At 36.9% G+C, this 24,064-nt stretch overlaps 1 protein-coding gene across 1 annotated transcript; it reads left to right on the forward strand.

Annotated features, from left to right (window-relative positions):
• Positions 1-4,502: 4,502 nt before the first annotated feature.
• LOC129872456 (uncharacterized) lies at positions 4,503-19,604 on the forward strand. Its single transcript, XM_055947442.1, has 8 exons — positions 4,503-4,814; positions 5,451-5,715; positions 16,573-16,636; positions 16,739-17,186; positions 17,307-17,652; positions 17,728-17,822; positions 17,985-18,265; positions 19,088-19,604. The coding sequence occupies exons 1-8, from the start codon at positions 4,503-4,505 to the stop codon at positions 19,602-19,604; spliced, it is 2,328 nt and encodes a 775-aa protein (XP_055803417.1).
• The last annotated feature ends 4,460 nt before the right edge of the window (positions 19,605-24,064 follow it).

Raw genomic sequence — 24,064 nt, forward strand, 5'->3', positions numbered from 1 at the left:
AGATAACTATTTAGTAACTCAAATCATTAAAAACATCAATCAACCAATAGTGTCTAAAAACATTCTATAGTTTAGGAAAACTTTCAAGAAAACCTTTCTAGAAGGTGCAATTCTTTCACAACTCCTAACCAACACATCTATGGGCATATGGAAGAACTCAATCCATATTTTTGGTTAGCCTTACATACCTTGTTTGAAGACTTTGAAGAAACCTTGATGTTAGGTCTTCAATGGAAGGCTTGAATTCTTGAAGCTCTTGAAGGCAATCTTTGTTGGAGAAGGATTTGGAGAAGAAGAAGAAGAGAGAGAGGGAAAATTTTAGGGCTTTTTAGATAGAGGGAGGACTAAAAAATGGTCCCAAAACGTTCAAGGATAGGGTATATATAATTAGGGAAAAGTCCAAGTTGCCCCTCTTCAAAAATCTAAAAAATTGGGCAAAACCCTTGCTAGCGCTATAGTGGCGCGTCGCGCCACTACAGTGCCAAGCCAAAATAGGCTTAAAACCCTGCACATCTAATAGTGGCGCGTCGCGCTAAGCCCCAAACTACTGAGGCTGTTTTCAGGCGCTATAGTGGCGTAGGGCGCCACTGGAGCGCCAAGCCTAAATTTCGCCTAGGCCTGAAATTCCTGTAGTACTAGTCTGTAGTAAAATGGCCATAACTTTTGACTCCGAACTACAAAAATCTTAATCTTGGTGGCGTTGGAAAGAAGTTGACCCTTATACTAACTCGTACGAAAACTTAATCAATTGGAGTTCTTTGGACTCGACTTGGTGTTAGAGATCCTAGGAGATATGGTCATTTGAAGTTGACCCTTATACTAACTCGTCTGAAAACTTAATCGATTGGAGTTCTTTGGACTCGACTTGGTGTTAGATATCCCTTATGACCCTTAAACACATATAACACACTTCAAATACTTAGAAATTAATCCTAACTCATGTGTAGAATTACAAGTCCTCCGGTCCGAGTCTACCCACGCGTGAAGAAATGTTCGAGTCTTTGCAAAACATTTTCAGGGGTGTCATAATCCCAATTGAGATTTTAGATCAGCAAGTGAAGAGTCTAAGAAATAAAGACGTTATATCCGTTAAATTATTATGAAGGAATCAACAAGTAGAGAGTGCTACGCAGGAAGTGGAATCGAACATGATGAAGTGTTATCCGTATCTCTTTTCTTTCATTCCAGCCTAAATGTACTAAGTTGTTCACGATCAAATCGATTAAACTCCTACGTTTCAGTTCCATATGTCATTCATATGCATGCATGATTCATGAAAATAGTTTTTTCTCAAGGACTATGTTTTATGTTAAGTATGAAGTTTACATGTTATATGCATTCTTCAAAGTGTCCTCATGTTCATGTTGGGTTTCTTGTCCTTTTTCCATGACCTTTTTATATTAGTTGAATCTCATTCGAGGACGAATGTTTCCAAGGGGGAGATATTGTAACATCCCTAAAAAATTCTCATAAGTGCCTTAAGGAATGCCTTGGGATTAGGCCGCTCATGTAACGCCTTATTCTTAATTATTTTGAAAAATCTGAGCTCAAAATATCGATCAGGAGGTCAAAACATGCAGGAAAATAGTTTCGTTGGATTTTTAGGACCCGTAGATCGAAAGATAGAATTCTCAAAAAACTGCACAAAATAGAAAGGTCCGCGTCGCGAACCTCCCATGGATTTTTGGTTGAGTTATATTTTTAATAAGGGCATTTTAGACTTTTCCCGAATTATTAGCTAATGAACTTAGACATTTTTAGGACCTATATCAACTCTATAAATTAACCTAAACCTCTAATTATATTTATTCTTCTACAATTCAGCAACTCAAATATTTCTCTCTCTACAAAAGATCTCAATGTAACACCCCTCAAAAAGTTTCCTAAGATTCAGACCCTTGTTGTATTCATGTAGGGTCTAACTCAATTATTTCGAAGTATATGTGCTTGAGTTAAGATGAGTCCCCGAGTAATTGAAAAGTGTTGGAGGTGAGGTGGGGCCCCTAGGACCAAGCTAAGACCAAGAAGGTTCGCCGTGGCTAAGTTTTAGGATGAGTTTGTCTGACGAGTCGACTTCTAACAACCCTATCTTTTGAGAGACGAAAATATAGGTGGCCCACGACCTATTAAATTAGAGGTCGTCGAGTCTTCTTTCCAATGCCACCAAGAAGGTAATTTTTGTAGTTCGGAGTCGAAAGGTATGACGATCCTAAGACGGACTAGCACGGCAGGAATTTCAGGCCTGGGGTTTAACTACTGGAAATCTGGGCTTGGCGCTGCAGTGGCGCGACGCGCCACTATCGCGCCATAAATATGCCTCAGTAGTTTGGTCCCTGGCGCGACGCGCTACTAAAAGTTGTGCAGGGTTTTTCAAGCCAAACTCCAAAACCCAGAAACTTTAGCCTTGGCGCTATAAGGGCGCGACGCGCCACTATCGCGCCAGAAACATGCCTCAGTAATTTGGTCCCTGGCGCGACGCACCACTAAACGTTGTACAGGTTTTAGGCATAATTGGCCTTGGCGTTGTAAGGGCGCGACGCGCCACTATCGCACCAAGGGCATTTTGGCCTAATTTTTAGAACTTTTAAGAAGGGGTAATTTGGGAATTGTCCCAAATTATATATGTATCAGCCTTAGCATTTTGGGGATCATTTTTTCATCCCCCACTCTCTCTCTAAAATCCCTAGAAATTTCCTCTCTCCCTCTCTCTTCTTTATCTTCTTCTTCTTCTTCATTCTCAACAAAGAGTTGTCCCAAGAGATTCAAGATTGGAGTCCTCCATTGAAGACCCAACCACAAGGTTTTCTTCAAGTCTTCACTAAGGTATGTAAGACTATCCAAAACATGGGTTGAGTCCACCCGTGTGCCCTATTCTTGCTTTGAGGTTAGATGTTCATGAAAAATGGATTTTCTCGGTATGGTCTAAGTTTAATGAGTTGTGTTCCCTATTTATTTGATTCTATATGTATTGATGTTGTTGAGTTAAGAAATTCCTAAATTGAGTTGATGAAAGGTGAGTTGTGAAATATGTCTATTTATCTTCTTACTATGTAGATTATGATAGAGGTTGTCATTTTCTTGAGAATGTTGCTCAATAGGAAATGTCCATTTAAAGTCTTGAAATTGTGATAAGCCTCAAGGATTTCTCAAATGGATGAAAGAAATGGTTGATTATATCTAGATGATGCTATATATGTGCATTTAAATTTCTTTTGAATGATATGATTGAGATTGATCGAATAGTATGATTTGAAGAGATTCGGTTGTGATAGAGTTGATGAGTTGACAAGGTTATAATAAAACTTGTTGATGTGATTTGATTGAGTTGATTAGATGGAGTTTTATGAGCATTGAGTCTTGGGAGGAGTATCGAGCACCGATTTGGACAAGAGTATAGTCCATACTCGAACCCAATAATTGTGTCGCCAAATGTAGGGGGGATGGAACCGTTAAAGTCAGATGCTTCCCCGAGAGATTTGTCCTGACATTATAGGACCTGGTTGGATTGGATCCATGATTTGTTGATTCGTTCATACCCTGGCAAAGTATGAACGGATGCGGCAACAACGTCGGTTTGTTGTACTTTCACTGGCTCATAAGTGATGGTTGTCAATTAAGAGAAACTCCCAAATAGGTCTTGATAGTACTCTGAATCAGATTGAGTTGAATTGCATATGATTGGTCCCGTCTAAATCATATTCTTGTTTAGACTTAGGATATTTGATTGAGTTGTTATCCCTTTTGAGTTGAGCTTCCGAGTTGATTAATTCTTCCTTGATGTTCGTTGTATTCGGCCATTTTACATACTCGTACATTCCATGTATTGACGTCATTTGGCCTGCATCGTCTTATGATGCAGAGACAGGTACTAGAGATCATCAACTAGCGCTCTATTGAAGATCCATATATACTTCCAGCCAGTCGGTGAGTCCTTCTAGTTCTCGGAGGATATTGAGCCTTCTTGTACAGTTTTGTTGTCCTTTCTTTAATTTAGATTGTTGGTAGCCATGGACTTGTCATTGGCACCTTTTAGACTTGGATAGAGGCTTCATAGACTGGAGTGTGGGGAGGTTGAACGGCTAATTCGAGGAGTCTTATTATTGTCTTGTTGGATTGTAAATATTTGGCCTTCGGCCCTTATATTTTGAATAGTATTTCATTAATTGAACTTCCGCTAAGAAAATGTGATTGAATCAATGTGTGACTGGACCAGGTGGTTCGCTCGGAGGTCAGAAATGGCCTTCGGGTGCTGGTTACGTCTAGGGTACCCTCCCGGGGCGTGACAAACATGGTATCAGAGCACAGAGTTCAAGTGTCCTAGGGAGTCTATGAAGCCGTGTCTAGTGGAGTCTTGCTTATGGGTGTGTTGTGCACCGCACTTATAAGTAGGAGGCTATAGGACATTAGGAATTGTTTCACTTCTTTCATACTCTGAATTCGTGCGATGGAGTTAAACTCTATGGAACTTACTTTCTAATTCGTGCGTTTATACGTCACAGATAATGCCTCCTAAACGTATTGCTAGCCATAGGAACATTGATAATGCAGGGATACCACAGTCAGAGGCACGCCTATCAAGGGATAGAGGCCGACCCACGAGATATGCGGAGGCACCTCAAGTTCCATCTACCCCATCTGCACCCACATCAGAGGTTGAGTTTCGAGGGACAATTGCAATGTTCACGCAACTAATAGCTGCTCGAAATGGTAATCAGAGTTTGCCGACTCTCAACTCAAGTTCCCAGGAGCCATATGCTGCCATTAGAATTAGAGTCTTTCTGAGGATGAATCCACCGGCATTCACGGGTTCTAAGGTCGATGAAGATTCCCAAAACTTTATCAATGAGATGTGGAAGATTTTGAAAGCTATGCATGCTACAGAAATCGAGGGGGTCGAGTTGGTGTCTTATCAACTCAAAGATGTGGCAAACATTTGGTATAACCAATGGGAACAGAGTAGGGGTGAGGATGTTGAACCTGCTAGATGGGATGAGTTTGAGGGAGCCTTCCTTGACCACTTCTTTCCCCGAGAATTGAGGGAAGTAAAAGTGGAGAAATTTGTAAACCTGAAACAGGAAGGTATGTCAGTTAAGGAGTATGGCCTAAAGTTCATCCAACTATTCAGGTATGTTCCAGAAATGATTCTAGATGTGAGGTCAAGGATGAGGAAGTTCGTCTCCGGATTAGGGAGGCATGTGAAGAAGGAGTGCAAGGCAGAATTGTTGATCTCGGATATGGATCTTTCCAGATTAATGGTGTATGCTCAACAGGTAGAGGAGGAGAAAGGAAAAGACAGAGAAGAGCACCTGAGCAAAAATTCAAGGTCAGCTGGGCATGAGAATGAGCAGAGGCAAAGCAAGGGCAATAGGTCCTTCTTCCAGAAGAGGCCTTCCAACTACGCCTCATCTATCGCCAATGCACTGATACCGCAGGACCGGTATGATCAGTAGGGACAAAGTCGCCAGAATTTCAGACCACAGGGTTCTCAACCCCAATCTAGCATGGGTCAAGGTGCACAAGGGAAGCCACCATGTGTCAAGTGTGGTAAGCTTTACTTGGGAGAGTACAGAGCGGGAAGGATGGGTTGTTATAAATGCAGCCAAATAGACCATTTTCAGAAGGAGTGCCCAACATGGGGGAATAGAGCCCAGTTCTCTACCACTGCACCACCAGCTAGGGGTAATCAGATAGGCGCTACTTCAGGAATGAGTGGAGGTACAAACCGCCTATATGCCATGGGCAGTCGCCAAGATCAGGAGAACTCTCCAAACGTTGTGATGGGTATGATTCGAGTCTCTTCTTTCGATTGTTACGTATTGATGGATCCGGGTGCCACCCTATCTTTTATGACTTCTTATGTGGCTAGTAAATTCAATAAAATTCCTGAATGTCTTCTTGAGCCTTTTAGTATGGCCACTCTTGTCGGTGATTCTGTCTTAGCTGAGAGAGTCTATAGAGATTGCACTGTGTCCATTTATCACAGGGATACCTTGGCCGACCTAGTTGAGTTGGACATGATTGACTTTGACGTGATCCTTGGCATGGACTGGCTCTATGTCTGTTATACCTCTATTGATTATAGAACTCAAATTGTCGCATTCAAATTCTCAAATGAGGCTGTCATAGAGTGGAAGGGTAGTCCTATTGCGCCTAAGGGTAAGTTTATTTCATACCTTAGGGCCAGGAAGCTAATCTCAAAAGGGTGTGTTTATCACATTGTCCGAGTGAAAGATGACAGCATTGAGTCTCCATCCCTTGAGTCGATTCCGATTGTCAACGAGTTTCCGGATGTCTTTCCTGAAGATCTGTCTGGAGTCCCTCCTGATAGGGAGATCGACTTCGGGATTGATGTTCTTTCTGATACCCAGCCTATCTCAATTCCTCCATATAGAATGGCCCCAGCTGAGTTGAGAGAGTTGAAGGAGCAGTTGAAGGACTTATTAGATAAGGGATTTATTAGGCCGAGTGTCTCACCATGGGGAGCTCCGGTCCTGTTTGTTCAAAAGAAAGATGGGTCCCTTAGAATGTGTATCGACTACAGACAGCTGAATAAGGTCACCGTAAAGAACAAATACCCTCTCCCCAGAATAGATGACTTATTCGATCAACTTCAAGGTGTCACTTGTTTCTCAAAGATAGACTTGAGATCCGGCTACCACCAGTTGAAGGTGAGAGAATGTGATATTCCGAAGACTGCTTTTCGTACTCGTTATAGCTACTTCGAATTCTTAGTCATGTCCTTTGGGTTGACTAATGCCTCCGCCGCTTTTCTGGATCTCATGAACCGAGTATTCAAACTGTATCTTGATATGTTTGTGATTGTATTCATAGATGATATTCTGGTTTACTCCAAGAATGAGAAGGAGCATGCCCATCATCTTAGAGTCGTCTTGCAAACTTTGAGAGACCAGGTATTGTATGCAAAGTTCTCTAAATATGAATTTTGGCTTGCATCAGTGGCCTTCTTAGGCCACATTATATCTGGAGATGGTATTCAGGTTGATGCTCAGAAGATTGAGGCAATGAAGAGTTGGCCCATACCCATATCCCCGACGGAGATAAGAAGCTTCTTAGGTTTGGCCAGCTATTATCGAAGGTTCGTAGAGGGATTCTCATCCATATCATCATCATTGACTAAGCTGACCCAAAAGAAGTCTAAGTTCTAATGGTCTGATGCTTATGAGGAGAGTTTCCAGAAATTAAAAACCAAGCTAACCACTTCTCTTGTTCTAACTCTGCCCGATGGGACAGAGGGCTTTGTGGTCTATTGTGATGCATCTAGAATCGGGTTGGGCTGTGTACTGATGTAGAGGGGAAAGGTGATAGCCTATGCTTCGAGACATCTTAAGGTTCAGGAGAAGAATTACCCAACTCATGACCTTGAGCTGGCAGCTGTAGTATTCGTGCTTAAAATCTGGCGCCACTACTTGTATGGAGTGCATCTCGACGTATTCACCGATCACAAGAGCTTGCAATATGTCTTCAGCCAGAGGGAACTCAACCTAAGGCAAAGGAGATGGCTTGAGCTACTCAAGGACTACGACATGAGCATCATTTACCATCCAGTAAAGCTAATGTTATTGCTGATGCCCTTAGCAGGTTGTCTATGGGTAGCACTGCCCATGTGGAGGAGGGAAGGAGGGAATTGGCGAAGGAAGTACATAGGTTAGCCCGATTGGGAGTTCATCTGGAAGAGAACAATGAAGGTGGAGTTACAGTTTAGGATGGGTCTACATCCTCACTTATGGCAGAGGTAAAGGAGAAGCAAGACCAAGATCCCTTCCTCCTCCAATTGAAAGGAGTTGTTCACAAACAAGAGGTAATGGTTTTTACCCAAGGGGGAGATGGTGTATTGCGGTATCACAAGAGCTTGCAATATGTCTTCAGCCAGAGGTAACTCAACCTAAGGCAAAGGAGATGGCTTGAGCTACTCAAGGACTACGACATAAGCATCCTCTACCATCCAGTAAAGCTAATGTTGTTATTGATGCCCTTAGCAGGTTGTCTATGGGTAGCACTACCCATGTGGAGGAGGGAAGGAGGGAATTGGCGAAGGAAGTACATAGGTTAGCCCGATTGGGAGTTCATCTGGAATAGAACAATGAAGGCGGAGTTACAGTTCAGGATGGGTCTACATCCTCACTTATGGTAGAGGTGAAGGAGAAGCAAGACCAAGATCCCGTCCTCCTCCAATTGAAGGGAGTTGTTCACAAACAAGAGGTAATGGTTTTTACCCAAGAGGGAGATGGTGTATTGCGGTACCAAAATAGATTGTGTGTGCTAGATGTTGATGATGTTCGAGAGAGGATTATGGCCGAAGCGCATAGTTCTAGATACTCTATTCATCCGGGCTCTACAAAAATGTACCATGACTTGAGGGAAATCTATTGGTGGAGCGGAATGAAGAGAGATATTGCGGAATTCGTTTCGAAATGCCCGAATTGTCAACAAGTGAAGGTTGAGCATCAAAGGCCATGTGGTTTAGCTCAAAAAATAGAAATTCCAGAATAGAAGTGGGAGGTGATCAACATGGACTTTATTATAGGCTTGCCGAAATCCCGAAAGCAACATGATTCCATTTGGGTGATTGTGGATAAAATGATGAAATCAGCTCACTTCTTGGCGATTAAGACTACTGATACCATAGAAGATTATGCAAGGTTGTATATATAGGAGATTGTCAGATTGCATGGGGTCCCTTTGTCTATCATCTCAAACAGAGGAGCTCAATTCACTTCCCAATATTGGAAATCCTTTCAGAAGGGATTAGGTTCGAGGGTGAACTTGAGTACAACCTTCCATCCCCAGACAGATGGCCAAGCAGAGCGCACCATTTAGACATTTGAAGATATGTTGAGGGCGTGTGTGCTTGACTTCAAGGGAAACTAGGATGATCACTTGCCTCTCATAGAGTTTACATATAACAATAGCTATCATGTAAGCATTCAAATAGCCCCTTATGAAGCCTTGTATGGGAGGAGGTGTAGATCGCCCATTGGGTGGTTTGAAGTTGGTAAAGCCGAGTTGATTAGGCCCAATTTTGTTCATCAATCCATGGAGAAGGTACGAGTTATCCGAGAGAGGCTAAAGACAACCCAAAGCCGCCAAAAATCTTACACCGATGTGAGGAGGAGAGACTTAGAGTTTGAGGTGGATGATTGGGTGTATTTGAAAGTGTCACCCATGAAAGGTGTCATGAGGTTTGGAAAGAAGGGGAAACTTAGTCCTCGATATATTGGTCCGTACCAAATTTTGAGGTGGATCGGGAGTGTTGCTTATGAGTTGGACTTACCCTCAGAGCTATCTTCTATTCATCCGGTGTTCCACGTTTCAATATTGAAAAAGTGTTTGGGCGATCCCTCGTTGGTAGTCCCCATTGACAGTATTGGAATTAAAGATAGCTTGTCTTATGAAGAGGTCCCAGTCCAAATTCTTGATCGCCAGATTCGCAAACTGAGGAACAAAGAGATCGCCTCGGTCAAAGTTCTGTGGAGAAATCAACTTGTTGAGGAAGCCATATGGGAAGCGGAGGAAGCCATGAAATCTAAGTATCCACATCTATTCGTGCCTACCGAGGAGGATGTCGAAGGTAATGTCCCTTTCCTTGACATTAAATTCATTTGTGCATTTTGAGTCTTGATTGATAATTGATTGAGAATTTGATTGGTTGATTGATTGAATTTTGATTGCGATTTGTACTCTGAGTCCATTCTTAGTCACTCGTCATTCGAGGACGAATGATCCCAAGGGGGAGATAATGTAACACCCCTCAAAAATTTTCCTAAGATTCAGACCCTTGTTGTATTCGTGTAGGGTCTAACTCAATTATTTCGAAGTATATGTGCTTGAGTTAAGATGAGTCCCCGAGTAATTGAAAAGTGTTGGAGGATAGGTAGGGCCCTTAGGACCAAGCTAAGACCAAGAAGGTTCACTGTGGCTAAGTTTTAGGACGAGTTTGTATGAGGAGTCGACTTCTAACGACCCTATCTTTTGAGAGATGGAAATATAGGTGGCCCACGACCTATTAAATTAGAGGTCATCGAGTCTTCTTTCCAACGCCACCAAGAAGGTAATTTTTGGAGTTCGGAGTTAAAAGGTATGAAGATCCTAAGACGGACTAGCACGGCAGGAATTTCAGGCCTGGGGTTCAACTACTGGAAATCTAGGCTTGGCGCCGCAGTGGCGCGACGCGCCATTATCGCGCCAGAAATATGCCTTAGTAGTTTGGTCCCTGGCGCGACGCGCCACTAAAAGTTGTGCAAGGTTTTTCAATCCAAATTCCAAAACCCAGAAACTTTAGCCTTGGCGCTATAAGGGCGCGACGCGCCACTATCGCGCTAGAAACATGCCTCAGTAGTTTGGTCCCTGGCGCGACGCGACACTAAAAGTTTTGCAGGTTTTAGGCGTAATTGGCCTTGGCGCTGTAAGGGCGCGATGCGCCACTATCGCACCAAGGGCGTTTTGGCCTAATTTTCAAAACTTTTAAGAAGGGGCAATTTGGGAATTGTCCCAAATTATATATGTATCAGCCTTAGCATTTTGAGGATCATTTTTTCATCCCCCACTCTCTCTCTAAAAGCCCTAGAAATTTCCTCTCTCCCTCTCTCTTCTTCATCATCTTCTTCTTCTTCATTCTCAACAAAGAGTTGTCCCAAGAGATTCAAGATTGGAGTCCTCCATTGAAGACCCAACCACAAGGTTTTCTTCAAGTCTTCACTAAGGTATGTAAGACTATCCAAAACATGGGTTGAGTCCACCCGTGTGCCCTATTCTTGCTTTGAGGTTAGATGTTCATGAAAAATGGAGTTTCTCGATATGGTCTAAGTTTAATGAGTTGTGTTCCCTATTTATTTGATTCTATATGTATTGATGTTGTTGAGTTAAGAAATTCCCAAATTGAGTTGATGAAAGGTGAGTTGTGAAATATGTCTATTTATCTTCTTACTATGTAGATTATGATAGAGGTTGTCATTTTCTTGAGAATGTTGCTCAATAGGAAATGTCCATTTAAAGTCTTGAAATTGTGATAAGCCTCAAGGATTTCTCAAATGGATGAAAGAAATGGTTGATTATATCTAGATGATGCTATATATGTGCATTTAAATTTCTTTTGAATGATATAATTGAGATTGATCGAATAGTATGATTTGAAGAGATTCGATTGTGATAGAGTTGATAAGTTGACAAGGTTATAATAAAACTTGTTGATGTGATTTGATTGAGTTGATTTGATGGAGTTTTATGAGCATTGAGTCTTGGGAGGAGTATCGAGCACCGATTTGGGCAAGAGTATAGTCCATACTCGAACCCAATAACTGCGTCGCCAAATGTAGGGGGGATGGAACCATTAAAGTCGGATGCTTCCCCGAGAGATTTGTCCTGACATTATAGGACCTTGTTGGATTGGATCCATGATTTGTTGATTCGTTCATACCCTGGCAAAGTATGAACGGACGCGGCAACAACGTCGGTTTATTGTACTTTCACTGGCTCATAAGTGATGGTTGTCGGTTAAGAGAAACTCTCAAATAGGTCTTGATAGTACTCTGAGTCAGATTGAGTTGAATTGCATATGATTGGTCCCGTCTAAATCATATTCTTGTTTAGACTTAGGACATTTGATTGAGTTGTTATCCCTCTTGAGTTGAGCTTCCGAGTTGATTAATTCTTCCTTGATGCTCATTGTATTCGGCCATTTTACATACTCGTACATTCCATGTACTGACGTCATTTGGCCTGCATCGTGTCATGATGCAGAGACAGGTACTAGAGATCATCAACCGGCGCTCCGTTGAAGATCCACATACACTTCCATCCAGTCGGTGAGTCCTCCTAGTTCCCGGAGGATATTGAGCCTTCTTGTACAGTTTTGTTGTCCTTTCTTTTATTTAGATTGTTGGTAGCCATGGACTTGTCATTGACACCTTTTAGACTTGGATAGAGGCTTCATAGACTGGAGTGTGGGAAGGTTGAATGGCTAATTCGAGGAGTCTTATTATTGTCTTGTTGGATTGTAAATGTTTGGCCTTCGGCCCTTATATTTCGAATAGTATTTCATTAATTGAACTTCCGCTAAGTAAACGTGATTGAATGAATGTGTGACTGGACCAGGTGGTTCGCTCGGAGGTCAGAAATGGCCTTCGGGTGTCGGTTATGTCTAGGGTACCCTCCCGGGGCGTGACACTCAAGGACTCCATTGAATACTTCAAGTAAATTCACTCAAGCTCTCCATCAAAACTCTCAAGTTTTTCTAAATTATTTGGTGTTCTCACTTAAGGTATGTGGGTATTGATCCATGGGTTCTTTCATGCATGAAGCTCAATCAATTTCTCAAGGTTTTCTATTAAATTAAAATTTGGTATTTTATGGGTTTTATGATCTCTATTCCTATTGCATGAATTTTGATTTAAAGTATGATCATGAGTCAATTTTGATATAAATTAATGGTTATTGCATTAAATTGAAGAGTTTTTTCATGAATACTCCTATTTTGATTTCTAAGGTTTATGATGTAAATTATGAGTATTTTCAATTATGCTTCCTAATGATATTATCTATATGAATTATGCATGGGCTGATATAAAGTTTATGATTATTCATATTTTCAAGTCAATTACATGATTTCTCACACAATTCATATTATCTTCTTGATAGAATAATAAGATAATTTAATTGTTAGATTAAAATAAAATTTAATTAAAAAATCCCTATGATTATGATAATGCAAAACATAAAACTAAAAAATTTTAATCACTTGAATGTCAAATTGTAGACATGCTAGTCAATTTTTAAAATTTTAACTTTTAATTTTTCTAAAAATCATATATCAATTATATGATATTTAAAAATAATCATGCAATTATGTGGTATTTTACTACTATATTATTCTTATAGTTGAATGATATTTGTATAAATCTATTTTCAAATAATAATTTAATCAACCTATGATCAACACAAACAACAATAATGATTCCTCATGTTTCTCTCTGCACAATCCAATTGTTTTCTCTATTAAACATATCATAAATTTTTATTTTAAATATATATTTAAAATTTATATAAATTCTTAATTCATAAATCGTAGTAGTTTGGAAATGATCTTTTCTTGAAACAGGGCTGAAAGAGTTGAAAATGTGAAATACTTATTATTAGCTTAAGATTTTTTTTCTTTTCAAATTCATATATTTATCTTCCCGGCACACACACCTTATTAGATCCTCTTATAGTTAACTAAGATGTTTGTTCACATATATTTTTGACATAGAAAAGAAACAAAAAATATTAATATTTATTGAATATGAAGAGAAGTAATTTTTAAACAATTGAATAAAATTTGTAAGTAAAATTCAAATTTATATATTTTTTAAAATTATTTTATCAAAATACATTAGTCATATACGATATATTAACTAGTTTTGATAGCAATATTTATGCATGCTTTATTTGAATCCAATACTTTGATGTTGTATAGAGTTCGATGGATTTAGATATAATATTACTTGATTTGAATTCTATATTCGATCGATGTTGAGAAATGAGAAATATTTTATCGAAATATCTTTATTTAGAGATCTTGAGTTTAAGCCTTAAAAAAACTTTACGATATCATTTTATAGTAAGTTGAATTATAAAATTGTCAATAAATTATTAGTTGCGATTATGTTTATCAAATGATCACGTAATCGAAGAAAGAGAAATCATTGAAAAGGAGAAATTAACAGATATGGAAAACTAATATATGCAAGTCTGTTAGCATTTACACCTTAATAAGTTTTAATAGAATACTTATGAAAACAAAGCAATATATAAGTTCAATTCATTGTCTAAAATTGTTAATAATTTTTTAATGTTATTTAATTTAATTATTTTCACTCCATCCATATTATCCTCCTTTTAGAATAACAAAGATATAAACAAAATATGACTAAGAAAAGTTCTACAATTATGATAATACTAAGCATAAAACTAAAAAAGTTTGATCACTTGAATATATTACATAATTTATTAATTTGTAACTTTCTTCTCAACTTAGAAGTCAAAAATTTTATTTATTTTTGTAATTAAGTTTAAAACTTTCGTTAAAACATCTGCATTTATTTATTTTATCACGTTTTTACATTCTTTGAAAACATTTGTCATTTGAAAACATGTTTTTATCATGTTACAACATGTTTCAAGTTTAACGTTTGAAAAGCTGATATGGCGATATATAATTTTCTATATACAGTTTAGAAACAAAATTATTAATAAAATATTTATTTTGTAGAAGAAAGAAAGATATTATATTAAAAGATACATGAATTATATGAGCTTACTATTACAAAAAAATGGTAGTTGCTACTATTCTAATGTAGTTTGAAGTTATATTATCAGTGCTCCTCCAGATCCGAAAAATGATTTGCACATTATTTATCAAAACACTTAACTTCTTTCTCTTTTTTGCTAGTACAATAGAAGTAATAATTAACCAATATAATTTGTATTGATCACAATAATAACTTTTATATTCAAAAAATAATAGAAATCATCCAAATATCCGTATCATTCTTATAATTTAACAAATATAAACAAACTTTTATATTCAGAAAATATATAACATTCTTTTGAAGAACTCTTCGTGCATATCAAACAAACTCAAATAAGAAATATATAAGAAAAAAGGGAGTGTTGATTTCATGAAGAAATATATCGGCATGTTTTGGAGAGTGAGTTTTGGCTACTTTGTAATTTATCCTAATGTAGATATATATATTTTGAAGATAAAATTAAGAATTTTTTGAATTGTGCTATTCATAACCATCCCAAGTAAAAATGTCTTATTTTTTTATCAAACTGTCCCATTTTTTTATATTTTTAAGTTCCTTGATTTATTCTTTTGTTAGATATTAATTTTTATTTTTAAATTTATTTTTCTTCTTTCTTTGTGTTCCATATTAATTTATTTTCTTTTTAGTTAAACTAAATGTTAAAATTTGAAAATTTTTAAAGAAGGTAAAAAGTAAATTCATACTCAGGAATGCGCAAAAAATATAAAAATATTATTTTTAGTCATTTTAGATTGTGATGGCTTGTTCTAGTATGTTAATTCATTCTTACTTTACAAAGATCCAACTATTATTTTGTTTCTCAATGAAATGTACTCCCTCCTCTCCCTTTCTCCCCACTCCCATAACCAAATTTATATGAATAGAAACAACGAATTATGTAATTATGAAATAGCTTTTATGTTTCATATTTTTTTTACTAAATTGTTCACTATTTAATTAGTGAGTCTTAACTTAAACAAAATTTGAAGAATGAAATTATTGAAAAAAAAGTAAAAGTCAATATATAACATTGCCAGCCTAAGTCAACCTCCTTTCCCAACAAAAAAAGGCTAGGAATAACATACAGACAACCTTGGTTTAGTTCTACCTTTTATGGAGTAATAGTGAACACATTTCCCAATTGGATAGAAAACTCGTGCCCCAGGACATTCCGAATGTGACTGTCCCAATGCTATCTTTTTGCTTCTCCCTGTTCTTTATAACTTCAACACGCCCTGTTTCTACCACGAGTAATCATGAATACATCTCAAACATTAAATTTAAAATCTAATTCAGGCTTGATGTTGTCATTGTACTTGATGAGGGGATAAGTTTAACCGATTGTTCTTCCATCAGAAGTGTCGAGATATGAGATCTGCTTTTGTACAAATTGCAACCATCGAACTTTACAAAATTTTAAAGGAATCAGCAAGAATTTTACATTCCTAATTAAATTAACTGCTATTGTTACCATATTGTTGGATTTGCAAGATCTTCATCTCCAATTAACAGAGATTTGCTCTGTCAATATCCATGAAGCATACATCTACATCATGTATAAGAGAAAGTATTAACAAAGCAAATAAAATTGATTAGACTGATTTAATCGTCAAAATAGACAAGCATATACTTTGGTGTAATCAAGAAAGACTGATGAATCACGTATCAAATATTTCCACCAAATTACATTGAAAATGAGAGGAAGCCCCATTAAAAAGAAAGAATGGAGGTTGTTGGAATTTCATCTTCCACAAACTCAGATTTACAGAGAACATTGAAACAAAAGAGAAAAGGAAGTGGACAAAAAAGGGACACCTGTCAACATACAAAAAAGAAATAGGGATTAGAATCTATACATAAATTAATTTCAGTTTTGCATTTATTTAGTCACATTGTATAGGGAATAATGTTGTACATGTGGCAAAGTTTAATAGGTTAGCTTTGTTAGGTTAGATGACTTTGTTGTGTATATATATACGTGCACTGCATAATGAAAAGACAGAGAGAAAAATTTCAAACCTACTTTATTTTATTGCTTTATTTCCAACATGGTATCAGATTTTCTGCTAATTTTCAGATCCTGCTAATTTTCAGATTTTCTCTTCACTGTTCTTGTTCACGGTTTCATTATTTTTTTGTATTTTCAATTTCTGCTAAAACTCCTTTGATTCTTATTCCATCATGAGTGATGAATCAACTGAGGTAGCTAAGGTGGATGAATCCAAGTTAATGGGTTCCAGTGATCTCTATTATCTTCATTCATCAGATTTCCCTGGTATGAATCTGGTGAATTTCACTTTTGATGGAAAAGGGTATGGAGGCTGGCGTAGGTCAGTTCTCATTGCTTTATCAGCCAAAAATAAAATAGGTTTTATAGATGGCACATGTAAAGAACCTGCTATTTATTCCACAGATCACAAATTGTGGAGCAGGTGTAATGACATGGTGTTATCTTGGCTCTTAAATTCACTTTCAAAAGAAATTTCTGATAGTGTCATATACTCAAAAACTGCTAAAGCTTTATGGACAGACCTTGAAGAAAGGTTTGGTCAATCAAATGGGGCTAAATTATACCATCTCCAAAAGGAACTAAGTGATTTAGTTCAGGGATCTAATGATATAGCAACATATTTTACCAAGTTGAAGAAACTTTGGGATGAGCTAGACACTCTTAATGCTGACATAAATTGTGGATGTAATTGTATCTGTGGAGGAAAGGACAAACTGACCAAATCTATACAAGATGAGAGACTTATGCATTTTCTGATGGGTCTAAATGATTCATATGCATCAGTTAGAGGAAATATGTTGATTATCTCACCTCTCCCTAATGTGAATGTGGCCTATTCTATCTTAATTCAAGATGAAAAACAAAGGGAGGTTTATGTAAATCAACAGTACCCTAGTGAATCATCCTTTTTTTTGGAAATAAACCAACACAAATATACACCCTATGATCAGCCTATTCAAAAAATTTCCAACTATGATCAGTATAACTAGAAACATGGAAACTATGAGCAAAAAGAAAAAGGGAAATTTGATACAAGAAAGAACAACCTGACTTGCTCACATTGCAAGAAACCTGGTCATAGCATCGACAAGTGTTATAGGATTGTAGGTTTCCCTGCAGATTTTAAATTCACAAAGACAAGAAGAAATCAGACTTTGGCACATAGTAATGCAGTGTTTGCCGAAGAGAAACACAATGACTATGCAGGGAACAATCAACAATTTTCACAGGAGCAGTTCAGTCAATTGGTTCATCTTTTGCAACAAGTTAAAGTTAGCCAATCAGGTCCTACAAGTTCAGGAGCAGAAGTTGTTGCCAACAGTGTAGCATGCTCTGGTATAACTAATCCCTTACACCATATTCTGTCTTGTTTTGCTCATATTAAATTCAATTCCTGGATCATTGACTCAGGGGCAACCCAACATATGGCTTTTGACTCCTCAATCTTTTTTAATCTAACTCCTTTTCTTACACCTTTAAGTGTTAATCTACCAAATTCACAAAAGGTAATAGTCACTCACAAAGGGAGTGTCAAATTTTTACCAGATCTTATTCTAGAAAATGTGCTTTTAGTTCCTGATTTTAATTATAATCTTCTGTCTGTTAACAGACTTTGTCAGCAATATAAATGTCATCTAATGTTCTCTTCCACAAATTGTGTCTTTCAGGCCCCTTCCATGAAGAGGCCTCAGGTTCTTGGTGAATGTCATGGAAGTCTCTATCTACTCAAATCTCCCAGCACTAAGTTCAGCCATCAACAACATAGCCTTCTTAGTTTTCCAAGTTTTAAGAAAAATGATGTTGTTCCTACTTTTAATTCTGTTATTCCAGTTTCTACGAAAGATGTTAGTTTATCTTTTTCCAATTCAGTAGTAGCTAAGCAAGTTGATGTAACTCTGTGGCACAAGAGATTGGGCCACTTACCCTATTCATCAATGAAAAATATCAAGTCAGTTTCTGCTTTTATTCATTGTCATTTTCAACTTCCTTGTGATATTTGTCCTTTAGCAAGACAAACAAGATTACCTTTTAAATTAAGTTCTATTAAAACCAAATCCATTTTCGAACTCATTCACATTGACACATGGGGACCCTATAAAACAACTACTTATGATGGATTTAAGTACTTCTTGACCATTGTAGATGATTATAGTAGAGGAACTTGGACCTTTTTATTGACTACCAAAAGCAATGCTTTCTTCATTCTTAAAACTTTCCTCAAAATGGTAGAAAGACAGTTCAAAACCCAAGTTAAAATTATTAGGTCTGATAATGCCTTAGAATTAGGAAGCAGTCATAGCACTTCTGAATTTTTTAAAAATCAAGGGATTTTACATCAGACTTCATGTGTAGGAACACCTCAACAAAACGGAATTGTAGAAAGAAAGCATCGACATCTTCTTGAAACTTGTAGAGCTTTAATGTACCAATCAAAAGTTCTTGTTTCCTTTTGGGGAGATTGTCTCCTCACTACTACTAGCTTAATAAACAGATTCCCTTCTAGTGTCCTACAATTCAAAACTCCATATGAAATCTTATATAATCAGCCACCATCCTATGAGTTTCTAAGAACCTTTGGTTGTTTATGCTATGTTTCAACTCTCCCAAGTCATAGATCAAAATTAGAACCTAGAGCTATTAAAGGGGTTTTTCTTGGTTATCCCACTGGAAAGAAAGGCTATAAAATCATGGACCTCAACACTAAGAAAATTTTATTTTCCAGAAATATAGTCTTTCATGAACATTCATTTCCATTCTCTACTCATTCTAGTCCTCCACCTATATTTTCTCATAATTTTAACCCCACTCCATCATTAGATCAACACTCAGAATCCTTTTCAGAACCTGATGTCTCACACCCTGATCTCTTCCCTAATTCTCCTTCCTTTTCTCCTACTATTTCACCATCTATCCTAGAACCCTCTCCTTCTGACCAATCTTCTCCTTCACCTGTCCTACCTCTTGACAGCACTCCTTCACCTATTGCGCCTCCTGCCATAGAATCAACCCCTCACCATTCACATATTCCTCTACCTCCACAAAATATTCTATCTACAATCTCTACTACTAAATCAGGCAGGCCAACTCACACGCCCTCTTATCTTAAAGATTATTATTGCAATACTGTTTTCCTTACCAACTTAACTTCTTCTTGCTTTATCCCAACTGTTCATCCTCAAACTTTACCCTTCTCAGCCCTTTCTATGACTAATCAGCATCTACTCAATTCTATTTCAAACATAACAGAACCCTCAAGTTATAAACAAGCAGCACTACATCCTGGCTAGCAACAGGCAATGTCCACTGAATTTGAGGCTCTGATTGACAACAAGACTTGGGATGTTATGGAACTACCTGTGGGTCATAAGGCTTTAGCATGCAAGTGGGTCTACAAGGTCAAAAACAGGTCAGATGGGAGTATAGAAAGACTCAAGGCCAGGCTTGTGATAAGAGGGGATACACAAATAGAGGAAATTGACTATACTGAGACTTTTTCTCCAGTTGTTAAAATGACAACTATCAGATGTTTGTTTACTATAGCAGTTAAGAAAGATTGGCCCATTTATCAACTTGATGTAAACAACGCTTTTCTTCATGGTGAGTTAAATGAAGAAGTTTACATGAGGTTTTCCCCTGGAATCCAGCCTCCTAATCCTAATTTGGTTTGTCGATTAAGGAAATCTCTCTATGGCCTCAAACAGGCATCAAGGCAGTGGTATTCAAGATTAACTGCAGCCTTAAACTTCAAAGGATATATTTCTTCCTTAAATGATTACTCTTTGTTTTATAAAAAGGACAAGGATTTCATCTCTCTGGTTGCAATTTACGTTGATGACATATTATTGACAGGAAACAATCCTACTGAACTATCTTCACTTAAGCAATTTTTGGACTCCGAATTCAAAGTAAAGGACTTGGGGAAAGTTCATTTTTTTTGGGCATGGAAGTCATTCGTGAACCACAAGGCATCATTTTGTGTCAAAAGAAATATACCTTGGAGTTATTGGATGAATTTGAAAACCAGGCCTCTCCTACTGTCAACTCTCCTCTGGATCCTACTCACAAGCTCAAATCTGATGAAGGTGACCTTCTTCTTGATCCCACTGTTTACAGACGTCTGTTAGGAAAATTAAATTTTCTAACTCACACACGCCCAGATCTGTCCTTTGTCGTTCATCATCTCAGTCAATTCATGTGCAAGCCTCGTGTTCCCTATTTTTTAGCTGGATTACGGGTTATTCGATATCTTACACTTGCTCCTAGCCAAGGCCTTCTCTTCTCCAGTTCACCTTCACTCGATCTCTTGGCTTTTTGTGACTCGGACTGGGGTTCATGCCCTGACTCTCGTCGATCTGTGTGTGGGTTTTACATCACTCTTGGGGGATGTCCTATTAGTTGGAAGTCGAAAAAACAATCATCAATTTCTTTATCCTCCGCTGAAGCAGAGTATAGATCTATGAGACGAGTTGTTGGGGAACTAACCTGGTTGGTCCGTTTACTTGATGATTTCTCCATTTCACCGTCGCTTCCAGTTCCGCTACATTCCGACAGTCAATCGGCGATCCACATCGCAAAAAACCCAGTTTTTCACGAACGAACCAAGCATGTCGAATTAGATTGCCATTTCGTTCGCCAACAGTACCTTTCTGGCTTGATCTCATTATCTTTTGTTCCGTCTTCATCTCAACTCACTGATATCTTCACCAAACTGTTAACCGGCCCTTCGCACTTCTCTGTTCTTCGCAAGTTGGGTGTCGCACAGCTCCCCTCCACCTTGAGGGGGGGTGTTGGAATTTCATCTTCCACAAACTCATATTTACAGAGAACATTGAAACAAAAGAGAAAAGGAAGTGGACAAAAAAGGGACACCTGTCAACATACAAAAAAGAAATAGGGATTAGAATCTATACATAAATTAATTTCAGTTTTGCATTTATTTAGTCACATTGTATAGGGAATAATGTTGTACATGTGGCAAAGTTTAATAGGTTAGCTTTGTTAGGTTAGATGACTTTGTTGTGTATATATATACGTGCACTACATAATGAAAAGACAGAGAGAAAAATTTCAAACCTACTTTATTTTATTGCTTTATTTCCAACATGGGTTGAAAGAAAGTCTTTATGAACTTTACATTTAAGTGTTCATAAAACTTCTCCAAATTAAAATCTTTTGAAAATTTGAGAACTCCTAGAATTAAGATAAAATGGAGAAGTTGTAATCATCTCTAAAATTAAAAGTACTAAATTTTAAATTTTAAAGTCTTATTTTTCAGTTATTAATTCTTTTTATATCATTTTAATATAAAAGTTTCTAACGGTTATTAGAACATCAGTTTACATTTTCTTATGATCAATTTGTTATGTTTTATTTATCTTATATAATAGATATCGATTATTGGGACTCTTAATCTTTTCAATCTATTACTACAGTATAAATTTAATGGGTATGGTGTAGACTTTTCTTTTCTCTTTGTTTATTTTGACAAAATTATATTTATGAAAAAAAGCAGTAAAAAAATGTATTAGGGGAGTTATGGTGCAAACGGATACATGTATATTTCTTCGGTTTTTTCTTCTTTTTTTAGTGTTTGCAATTTTATTTTATTTTCAAATTTTAAACTAATTTAATAGTTTTAACAATTCATAATTTCAATGTTTTACGGTGCTGACAGGTGGCACTTTTTGCTTCTCCTATTATATATAGATAGATGTCGAAAGAAGAGAATAGTATTAACGTACCTTTTTCGATGATTACAAGCAGCCTATTAATCTCAGCCTGCACTCACGTAGTACCACAACATGGAAGGGGCTCAATCAATACACAAGAATATAAAATACCACGACAATTCAATGAAAGATATGAATTTGTATCGTAAAATACTATCTGAGGTTTAAAGTAGATATAAACTGATAAAAGAACAGTCTTACCTTGATATACACCCTCACAATAATACAAAGACATATATAAGGACAGTACCTCACTGCCACAACACTCACAAAGCTATATATATAGCAAAATTGATGGGAATACAACAACAACCCAGTGTAATTCCACAACGTGGGGTTTGGGAGGGTAAAGAGTACGCAGACCTTACTCCTATCAAGGTAGGACGGCTGTCTCCGAAAGATCCTCGGCTCAATAAAAGAATAAAAAGAGGTCAGATAAAGCTAAGAAATTCGAAACGATTTGAAAAGCAAATAACGAAAGCTTTACGGATAAAATAGAATAATCAGAATATAAAAGTACCGAAAGTAATAGATAATAACAGAAATCATATTATGCCAAAATAATGAGTTTGCAATGTGGAGCAACTTTTCTGAAGCATGCAAGATAAGATCATAAGGACCTATGGAGTATTTTAAGGAATTTTGTTTTTTGATTTTCTCTATTTTTATAAACTGAAACGTGAATGAAAATGAAGAAGAAACAAGGGTGGCTGATTATGAGTCCGTTTGGATGACTTAAAAAAAGTAACTTTTATGTATGAAGTGCTTTTAGAACTTTGAAGTTCTGAAAGTTATTTTTATAAATAAGCAGTTGAGTGATTGGATAAAAGTGCTTAAATGAGGAAAATAATGTGAATTTTAGGGTTAAAAGAATAAAAAGGGTAGTTTGGGAATTTGGTTAAAATATATAAGGGATATAAAAGTAATTTTCATGGTAAAAAAAATGACTTTAAGCACTTAGAGAAAAAAGTTAGGAATCCTACTTTCCCATTTTGACTGACTTTAAGAACTTTATGATTTAAAGTTAGTATTAGACAAACACATCCAAAAGCTAAAAAGGGGCTTTAAGTTGGTTTTGACCAACTTAAAGCCTATCCAAACGGGGTCTATATCTATCTTCAACAGACCTTAGGCCCACTTCATGTTCCTTCTTGCATTGTCTTGCAAAAATAAGATTATTTCTTTACTGTGAGGCACATTGACAAAACGTTTATTGTGTTAAGAATTAGACTCGTAGATCTTCAATTTAATAGGTTGTGGACCCTCTAATCCTTGATAGATTAGGAATAAAGTTTTGAGACATTTGTAAAAAGTAAATTACCATAACTGTTGCGGACTTCAATTTTTTAACAACTTGCTTGTCATCAAAACTAAAGATATGACCATTGAATAAATATAATACTCCATACCATATCATTCTTAGTCTTGCCCCGAAGGTATGAGCTATATTAAATATTTCGAAAGGGCTGGGTGTTACAATTTCATAGTCGATTAAATATCATAGTCGATTAATCACTCTTAGTCTTGCCCCGAAGGTATGAGCTATATTAAATATTCCGACAGGACTGGGTGTTACAATTTTCGTAAATATATTTCATTCAAAATTTCATAACAATTGTGTATTCTGTATCTTTTTTTTTTTGTTAACATTTCTTTACAATCAACAGGGATTTTTTTTAAGCTAGAGATGCATCCTAGCCTTCAAAAGAAACTTTTCAAAATGTGGTCTTAATCGACTATGATATTAAGATGTAATGGAGCTATTTGTGCATGAGAAAATCCTTTTCTATAGTTAAATAGGCCACTAAGAAATCCTAATGACTGAATTTATTATTAATTACGCAAACATAATTAAAATATGTAGAAAACAAATATAATGAAAGAGTTATTAAAAATAACATCAAAATCGATGGGATGATAAATTGATCAAATTTCTAACTTCAAAAGTTCACAATCACACAGGAGGAGAAGCTTCTATCTAAAACACTAATAGAATAATTGTCCAATACAATTTTTTT

The sequence above is a fragment of the Solanum dulcamara genome, chromosome 11 (genome assembly GCF_947179165.1).
Source record: "Solanum dulcamara chromosome 11, daSolDulc1.2, whole genome shotgun sequence".
In the NCBI taxonomy this organism is placed as follows: domain Eukaryota; kingdom Viridiplantae; phylum Streptophyta; class Magnoliopsida; order Solanales; family Solanaceae; genus Solanum; species Solanum dulcamara.